Source organism: the organism of the source record quoted next, unplaced genomic scaffold (assembly GCF_019419815.1).
Source record: "Pyrus x bretschneideri cultivar Hongxiangsu unplaced genomic scaffold, Pyrus_bretschneideri_v1 Contig71, whole genome shotgun sequence".
Lineage (NCBI taxonomy): Eukaryota > Viridiplantae > Streptophyta > Magnoliopsida > Rosales > Rosaceae > Pyrus > Pyrus x bretschneideri.
In genome coordinates this window covers 219,703-229,365 of record NW_025999811.1, presented here as the reverse complement: position 1 = coordinate 229,365, position 9,663 = coordinate 219,703, and the positions used below count along the sequence as shown (strand labels likewise).

The window sequence follows — 9,663 nt, the reverse complement described above, 5'->3', positions numbered from 1 at the left end:
TGATTAAGGGCTTATGCCCAAATACCCGAAGCTCGTAATTTCACAACTTTATTGGGCTTACACTATAAAAATACACTCACATTTGGAGGCAGAATTTGATGATCTCCTTGTGATATTGAGAAGAATTGATGAATGTTCACAATGACTTCAAGTTGAAGGCAAACAGGAGTACAGGGAGGGCCGGGGATTGGTGGGGAAGCAAAGCCCACCCTTACGGGCTTGTTTTGGCTTTCCTATTCCCATCACCCTTATAAATCCTGGAACACATTTCTCTTCGTTCAATCGGTCTAAACCCTACAACACCTAGCTCTAAACATATTTAGGATGAACAATTGAAATGATGAAAATGGTTGGAGAAAAATGCTGGTATGGATCTGGAGTTATAAATTATTTTGGGGGTGTATAAATAACGTCGAAGTCGCTTAGAGTCCACTCTGCCACTTCATCTTTGTCACTAACAAAAATTTCTGTACCAACATCAATTGATCCCCATATCCTTCTAGCAGGAGTGGTGCCAGGATCCTACAAATCAGAAACAAAAAATGAATATCAATCGCATGAAGTACACAAATAGTTTTAACTAAACACGAAATAGTTACCAAACATGCCGTAAATTAAACAAAGTTTAGTTCAATTAATTAGCGAAAATTACCTGGTAGTAGTGGAGTCTACTGGATAGGCCACCAACATCAAGCTCCCAAGTTCTAGCATCCCCAATCCAACCCTGCCCTTGTTTGGTTGGATACCCGTACTCGGCCCAGATGGGGTGAGGGAGCAACTGAACTATCTCTTGTGCCTGGGGATTACTGTAAGGATCACATACGCTTACAGGTTTCTCTAAATGTTTAGCATTTCCCGGAGCACAGTAGTAATGATAAGCCCCATATGGGAAGTTGGCAGTGTCGTTTCTATAAATTTTTCTGTCGTTTGGAGTGATATGGTACGGCGGGCAATTGCCTAAACCTGTGGGGCTGCACCAAGCAGGAGTTTCCGGGTTTATGATCATCTCCGTGTATCTGGTCACGTCCGTGAGCACATCCCCGTCACAGGGTTTGCCGTTGTTCTTCCAACAGCTACCAATGTCAATGAGATAGAACTGGCTCTTGGGTCCTCCTCCTTGTTTGATGTCCAAAGTCAGCCTGACTTTAAAATTAGGTGACTCTGGAAGCTGAAAATTGACTTTGAATTGTAAGTTAACCGATTAAATAGACTTATAATCCATCTCTTCTAAAATAATCTAGAAGCAATTATATTAGAAAACACGGGCAGATCCAACTAAAACAAAGATGAACGTTCATACGCAGATCCAGCTCAAACAAAGATGATAATGCTTATAATTGGACACAAGTTATTCATCTCTAATTAATTGCGGCTTTAGGCGAAAATTCATAGTTAGACCGCTTAAATCAGTGGCCTTGTGACCTTCACTAGATGAACAACTCGAGGGTTGGCCTAATAGTACCACTAACAATTGAAAAAGGTCCAGAGTATGAAGTTTCTAACACCGTTGACCATGATTTGGTATGAAATGCCATCTAACAGGATTGAATAATTAATCGTTTCATGCAAAATGGACAGAGACAGATACAAGATTAATTATTCATAAAAATCCTCAGCTGAATAAATTAACACCAGAAAAATCCAGTTAGCTTAACGGATTCTTAGCCGTCCAATTATGTCCTTGTCTTGTTAATTGTTGCTTTGTTATTTGTCGTATGAAACAAGGAAGGCATATGCCCTGTTTGCTAATCACTACATTACATATTTTCTTATCACCAAGACAAGCAATAAGACTAAACTGTGTGCACGCAATTAAGAGTGTAAGCAACGTAATTGGATTCGAGTGCTTGAAATTGTATTGGGATGAATCGATTATTCTACTTACAATTTTGAGCATTCCTCTTGTATCATAGTGATAGCCACCAGAATATCCTTGGGTTGCATCAGCTCTGAGGTAGAGCATCAGCCATGGATACTTCTTTGAAGTCTTGAGCATGTGCCTGAACTCCCAGCTTCCAACACCAAGTTTCTTCTTCCATTCCACCTCGTAGAAAGATATCGAATCGAGCCCATCGCTGGGGTTGGATCCCAGATCATAAGTCCCATTGAAACTTCCTCTCATTGTGGTATTACCATCTAGCAGAGTCCTCTGGTGGACCACAGTGGGTTGATTCATACAGCCCTTCCCAAAGCAAGGGAACCTTCCGGGATCGCTAAAAGGCGGTGTCTTTTTCCCATTGGAAGGGCACAGCCCAGCCATTGTGTCAAAGTTTCCATTTTTGAGCATAATCATCCAGAAATGCCACGGTTTTGGAGAGTCTTGGACTTGACACAGAGAACCCAGATACAGCTCCTTCTCCACTGCATAAAGGTCCACATTGTTCAAAGCCCCCGGGCTTATCCCTGGGAATGGAGTCCCCACCCCAAGCAAGTTGTCTTTTTCGCTCACTCCGTGTTTTAAGGAAGTACCTAAGATAAACAGATTAATCATCAGAATTAATTAAGAATTATACAGTGACAAAAATTGACAAGAAATTGGAGCATTTATCAAACAAATGGTGAGCAAATAAATAAATGATTGAAGCAAATTGAGAAGTGAAACAAAAAAAACAAAAAAAAAAAACCCACTATTTTTCGTCAGTTTCTTTGTTGATTTATGGTGGTTGTGCTTACTTGTGAGATTAAAGCAATCAGCAGCTCTGGGACTGCCCATATCAGGTGCTTCTTCTCCAACTTCATTGCAGAAGTTCCAAGCTTCCAAGGCCACTCTCAGCTCATCCCTCCTCATTCCTGGGTCTCCAACTGCTGAGACATAATCACTTTTCCCAGAAGCAAAAGCACCATCAATGAGCAGCAGAAGAATCAGATGTGACAATAACAATGAAACGTGCATCATCTGATTCTGATCCTTCTTCATGGCTCTCTCTTCTGTTCTCAGAGAAAGAGCAAGATGGTGCAACTTATATATCTACGATATTTTGGGAATGCTGGTGAAGTGCGGATGTTGGCCAGTTCCTCCCTCTATTTTTTTTATTCTGAAAATATTTAACTAATTAAATCGCCGAATATGTGTTTGTTAATCGGATTATTATTAATCTGTTAAAAGTTATAAAAGTATAGACTCTGTTCTTTTACGTTTCACCTAAAGCAACAAAGGTCTTTTGTGGACCCTCTGTCTCTCTCAAGCTAAACCGAGTTCTTTTCATACGATAATACTATTTACACCCATTTTATATACAATAATACTATTTACACTTATTTTTATTTTCTACACATTTTTTTTAATCTATCAAATCCAAAAAATTGAGAAAAATTAACAAAAGTACATGAAAGATTAAAATAAATATGTAAATAGCATTATCTTTTCTCATATTGCTAAATAATCAAATCAGACTTGTTATTTCTATCAAAAATCCCAATTGATAAAACAAATTACAACACAAAATTAAGAAATTTGCTAGCATATATTTAGTAAATTACACCAGATCTTTTAGGATGAAAGTCGAGCTAATAAGTGATCAAATTATCCATTTCTCTAAAACCTTGACCTTTTCTTTTTCTTATTTTCAATATTATTGCTTTAGTTTTGAATTTAATAGCGTGACTCCAACTTCCATTCAAAAAAAAAAAAAAAAAAAAAAAAATAGCGTGACTCCAACAAGAAGCAACAATCGATTCGCTGGAGGGGATACTATAGTCGGTCACAAGTGGGACCTTTTATGGTGTAAAAGACGCATGAGCCGAACTAGTCTGGAAAGAAAGGACGACTTAAAAGGGGTCAGGAAGTCAAGCAGTTCGGGTTCTCGGTCGGTTCCTGTTCCGCCCGGTTCATAACTAGAAAATTCGCACATAGAACAAAAAATCAAGAGCTCCAAGATAATAAAGACCGAGAAGAACGACTCAAGAACACTTTTACATGTTCCTCGTTTTAATAGAACAACGACGTATGTAGATCTGTATGCCATTTTTGTATCAAACTCGTTGCATGTAAATACATGGTTGTCGCAAATAAGGTTTTACAACCTAAATCTCTTTTTATTCATATTCATTTGCCTTTTCTAATTTTTTATCGTTTATTTTTGTGGTGAAGGGTGGCAATTGTCCATTAATGAGCACTGGTTCTTCTTGTAATTTATCACTTTCGTAATGAAAGTTGGGATGGTCACAGATCTTTATCAGATTTATGAAACCTAAATTTTTTGCCTGGAATGTAAAATGATATTCTCCTTTTTGACCTTTTCAACCATTTACAGGAGAATCAAATCTTAACTGTTTAATTCATTTTGCCTATTTTTTGGGCCAACTTGAATTTTATTTGAACTTAAAAAACTAATCGTATATTATCGTTTGTCACGTCATACCAATCGATGATAAAAAGTTAAAAAAGATAATGAGTATGGGCGTGTTTGTAGAAATAGTGGACGAACATAATATCTAGCAGTCAAAGTAGTCCACCTGTTGATGATGTTATTATACATGGCACTAGCTAGCTACTAACTTTACAAATTCAATTCAACTTGAGACTCCTAAATGAGTTTGTTTACGGGCTCCTTCGAGCCTAGTGCATCTTCCCACACTTAATCGTAATCATTATCCCATCTAGATAAGGACAAACACTATATGAATATATTATTTTTTATTACAAACGTTTTTTTTACGTACTTTTAAAATGATTAAACATATTTTCGGTGAGAGTGTTTTCGAATTTCAAAAGCATTTGAGGTGCAATTTGAGAGAAACACCAATTATGTGTTTTTTTTTTTTTTTTTTTTTTTTGCAGAAAATACTTTCATCAAAAAGATTTTTAATCATTTTAAAGTGACTTCCAACCACACCCTACATTTGGATTAGTGAGATGGTCTTAGTTTAATACAAGACCAGACAGATTATGTAATATGCCTACCCTACATTTGGATTAGTGAGATGGTCTTAGTTTAATACAAGACCAGACAGATTATGTAATATGCCTACGCATTTAATCCTGAGAACATGCCTGGCTGCCTGCAATCCGATCGAGCTTCAACATTTCACAAGCACCAGAGAAACCACTCACCAGAATGCATTACCAAAACTAATATATATATATATATATATATCCATTATCCTGTCATGAATGAAAGGACCATATATATGAATTATTTGAGTTATTAAGGAACAGGTAATGTTAGGTGGTGGATACAGATTTGATCAAATGATATATTTATATATACACATACACACCCACAGATAAGTTTGGCTCATATATGCCTACTTACTCCTCAATCAATTGTGTTCTCTAACTGATCATCTTCTTTGCAACTTGCTTTTGCCACCATATTAGGTCATTTTCTTACTCCTAATTTTATACATACGAGTACATGCCCATGAAAATCTGATAGTGATACAAAAGTTCAAAGATTGCGTTTGATAACAATTTTGTTTTTTAGTTTTGATTCTACTTTTTTTTATTATTTGAGACTGTAGAAAAGAAAAAAAAAAGAGGGATGAAGAAGGGTGATGGAGAGAGAGAGAAAGAGTCAGTCCCAAAACAAATTAAGGCCTAATACGACTCGAGAGGGCAATGAGACCTTTCTAATTTCATACTTTAGCATAATATTTTTGGACTAACTACATTTATACCCTTTACGTTTGGCAAGATTCTCTAAATCTGTCAAGAAGTTTCAATTTTCTCGCATTAGTTGTAAAATTATATCAATTGATCTCTTATTTCTAGTTAACCGTCTAGTCCTTTGTGAGAACATACCAGTATAAGATCCATTCCTATATTGATGTGGAAGTCACAACTGCACCATATGAACCAAAACTAGTCACCATGGAGCTTCAACTTCTCTTGAATCAACAACAAACCACACATTTTGGCCCCAACTTCTCTAGTATAACCCTTTTGATAACAATTTATTTTTTATTTTTGGCTTCATCTTTTGTGTCTGATATGAGGAAAAATAATTGGGACAAAGGAGGGATAAAAAGCGTGATGTGAGAAAATGAACAAAAACAAAATCTTGAAATTGAAAGCAACTAAAACTAGTCTTTATTATGCATTTCTTTTACATCTTTCCAATAATCCTTTATCCACTCTTTCTTCAGCCCTCTATTCCGCTATATATATTCCTCATCTCTTACAAAAAAAAAAAATTATGAAAACCAAAAACAAAACATGAAATAGTTAACAAATACGGCATAAGTGGTTCTTATATTAGCACCAACTAGGGTATTTGTATCACGTCCCGATTCCGACATACGACCAAGATCTGCACGCAACATCACCACATTACTGTTTATCTATCATGTCTCACCTCCGAGACAAGACCAAAACACAATTATTGCTTTAATCACGCATTCATTTTCTTTTATTTCATGGCTACATTTACCCTTAGTGTTATACTGCCTACATACCCTACGAAGGGATCAAGCCACTGGTAATTCACCATTCACTAAACTCAGACATTTATCCCAGTGCGTTCTAATAGGAAGGCATAACATCCCTCAATCAATTATTGGGACTTGACAAGCATGAATTACTAGATTCAAAGCTACACAACAAACCCACATGATAACCAAGATTTCCATTTCATCCATCGTATAAATCACTATGTTTCAACATAATACCGCAATTTATAGCATGCAACATCTCAAAAAAACCAACGAAGCACAATATTATTCTCTATCCACATTGGTCAACAAATCTAATCATAGTAAAAACAATTATATCCAACATCATTCCACAATTACTCCAATTAATCAATCCCAAGAATCAAAGATGCACGATATTAACGTCTGACTACGTTAATCAATCAATGAAATAACATATCATTTCATGAATTTAATTAAAGAACTCTACATAATTCCCTACTTGGATTATAAGTAATAACATGGTAAATTTCATTTATATTCACAAGATCTAGTGTGGTTAATCCACATTCACTCAAATCTAGGGTTCCAGATTAACTTATGAAAATGAGCAAGAGTAAGAATTCCGAACCACTCAATGGAATCCAACTAAAATATGGCACCTACTGAAATGTTTCAAGTACTACTACTCCTCATCACCTTTGGTATGCGTATGGTCCCCCATTACGGATATACCAAGTAGAACCATAGGCATAATGTGTGCAGACAGTGATCACCCATCACGGATATACCAAGCATGATCATTCCTGTAATACGTATGGCCCCCCATCGCGGATATCCCAAGTAGGACCACATCCTAACTCTAGGTAGTGATCACCCATCGCAGATATACCAAGCATGATCACTCCTAGAATGCGTATGATCCCCTATCACGGATATACCAAGCAGCACAATATGCATAGTCTAATAACGTAGGTAGTGATCACCCATCGCGGATATACCAAGCATGATCACCCCTAACAGTCCCCCATTGCGGATATACCAAGCATGATCGCTTCTAGAATGCATATGGTCCCCCATTACGGATACACCAAGCAGAACCATAAGCATAGTCTATTCGTGCAGGCGGTGATCACCATCGCAAATATACCAGGCATGATCACCCCTGTAATACGTACGGTCCCCCTTCGTGGATATACCAAGCAGGACCATCCATGTACCACGCTACATGGTGCATTCACATCATACATTCTATACCATACATCAGTTCATCATGAATCTCAATTTCACAGATATACACTATCGACTCCACCTAACCTAACAATATGTAAATAACAACATGGTCACGACATAACATTTGTACGAGTACAACTTTAGAAAACATGGAACATGTAAAAGTCAAATATAAGTATGCTATCTTTTGAAATTAATTAAATGATAAGCAAATACCATATACAGCCTTCTCTATATCGGCCTCTATACATAAAAACCAATAGGCATATAATTCTTACTGTAAATCCCTATTATACAAATCACATATCATGTTGTATATATATAAAGCAATGAATCAAAATAGAAAGAGACATCGGGTTTCCCTCTAATTACTACTTCCTACTTTTCTGAACCATAAACCATATTAATTCTGTAAATAACAACCTATAATCAGTCATTAGAATAATAAAGAAATTTGGATTGTTTAACCATATGTGCAAGCTACAGTTTGACTAAAGGTGAAGTAGTTTGTTCCCTAATCCTTTCTTGCACTTGAAACTAATCAATTAGTAGCCGAAGTAATATCGTATATCCTTTTGTTTAACATGCAACATAAACATTATTTTAGTACAACATATACTTCAATTAACGACACTAGTATAAAGCAAAGTAATTTAAAGAAAAACTCGGATAAGAATTGAATAATGTAGAAATAACACTCGTTCTCTCTACAAAAGTTGCACAAAACTGCTTTGATCAACCAAGTTTAAGCTCATAATGAACGCTTAAACCTGAACCAAATGGTATCAACTTAGATGGTTTTTTTTTTTGGAGGCTTGTTTTGTGTACTTTAAAATCATATAATATTGGTAGATAACGGAGCCCTAAATTGAAAGTTATGCTAACTATAAAATGGAGTCCCAAAACTGGAAATACAGAACTTGCTGTTGTCTGGCAGCCCTGTGACTCAACTTTGGACATGATTTTGATCAATCAAAATTCAACAGAATTGAGTGAAATCAGATGGGTTTTGATCACGGACATGTCTATTTTCAAAACACACAATATTAGATCAAAAGGAGCTCACAAGGACATAGAAATCAAAAGCCAAAGTAGACTACTTGAAACATAGTTTCTCTCTGCAAAATGAATAAGTTTCTTGCGATTTAAAACGCATACTCGTTTAATCTAATTTACAATTTCAGGGCAATTCCAAACTATATAGGAATCATATTTAACTTCTATTTCAATGCGTTAACTTACCTATATCATGCTTAATTCTTCCTCTTTTAGCCAAATACTACAAAAAATACAATAAAATTAAAGTATGTACCTTTTCTTGTTTCATCTTGCAAGTGAACTCGTTGCTCCATTGCTTGCAAGCACAGCTTCAGTCATTGTTCCTGTTTGCCCATTTGTATCTCGCAGCATGAGAGTCAATTGAGTAGACAGGGATGTTGCTTCTGTTTGCAATGTCTGGACATTCTGTTCTTCGTTCCTCTACCAAAATACACATGCTTCGCCGGAAACTTGTAGAAACTCGTCCGAAAAGCCGGACTTCGTTGGAGCTTCTCGATTCGTTATCTAAATTTCATTTTTTTCAAAATTAAGCACAACAGGGGAGTTCGTGGCGAGATGGAAATTATGAATGATAGTTTTGTGATTTGGGTTTGCCGGATAACGCGGCTTCGACTCCTTGTCAGCCTTGTCCGTGTCGTATGAGGAATGAAAGAGAGGGATGGACTTCGAGTGAGAGAGTTCTCGAGGGTTCAGGAAATAAGTGTCTGTCCCCCGAACCCCACGACAAGAAAATTAAAATACTCTCTCTCTTGCTGCCATCTGGCAGCTTCTAATCTTCATTTCTTTTTTTCTTTTTTTTTTAATTCCTTGTATTCGCCCCTTTCCAAATTAATGGAATCCCTAAAAATATTAAATTTCTATTTTATTTAAGAAACTTCTAACATCCGTAACGTCTTTTTTCTCATTCCGATTCACGAACGACATTCGCCTGTGCGCTCTTGGGGTTGAACTCAATTCGAAAACATTAAGAGTGACCCCCGAAAGTCTACAGATTTAAATAATTATTTTCAAAAATTCAAA

General features: G+C 36.4%; 1 protein-coding gene across 2 annotated transcripts; it reads right to left on the bottom strand.

Moving 5' to 3' along the window:
- Positions 1 to 32: 32 nt before the first annotated feature.
- LOC103933551 lies at positions 33 to 9,346 on the bottom strand. Of its 2 annotated transcripts, none has more exons than XM_018644069.2 (5): positions 8,897 to 9,346; positions 2,629 to 3,035; positions 1,886 to 2,469; positions 653 to 1,168; positions 33 to 522 (listed from the first exon to the last, which is right to left on the bottom strand). In XM_018644069.2, the coding sequence occupies exons 2-5, from the start codon at positions 2,915 to 2,917 to the stop codon at positions 388 to 390; spliced, it is 1,524 nt and encodes a 507-aa protein (XP_018499585.1). In that variant the 5' UTR covers positions 2,918 to 3,035; positions 8,897 to 9,346; the 3' UTR covers positions 33 to 387. The 2 variants fall into 2 exon arrangements, with proteins under 2 accessions (XP_018499585.1, XP_018499586.1); XM_018644070.2 differs by having other exon boundaries at positions 2,674 to 3,035; positions 8,897 to 9,343.
- Between the last annotated feature and the right edge of the window lie 317 nt (positions 9,347 to 9,663).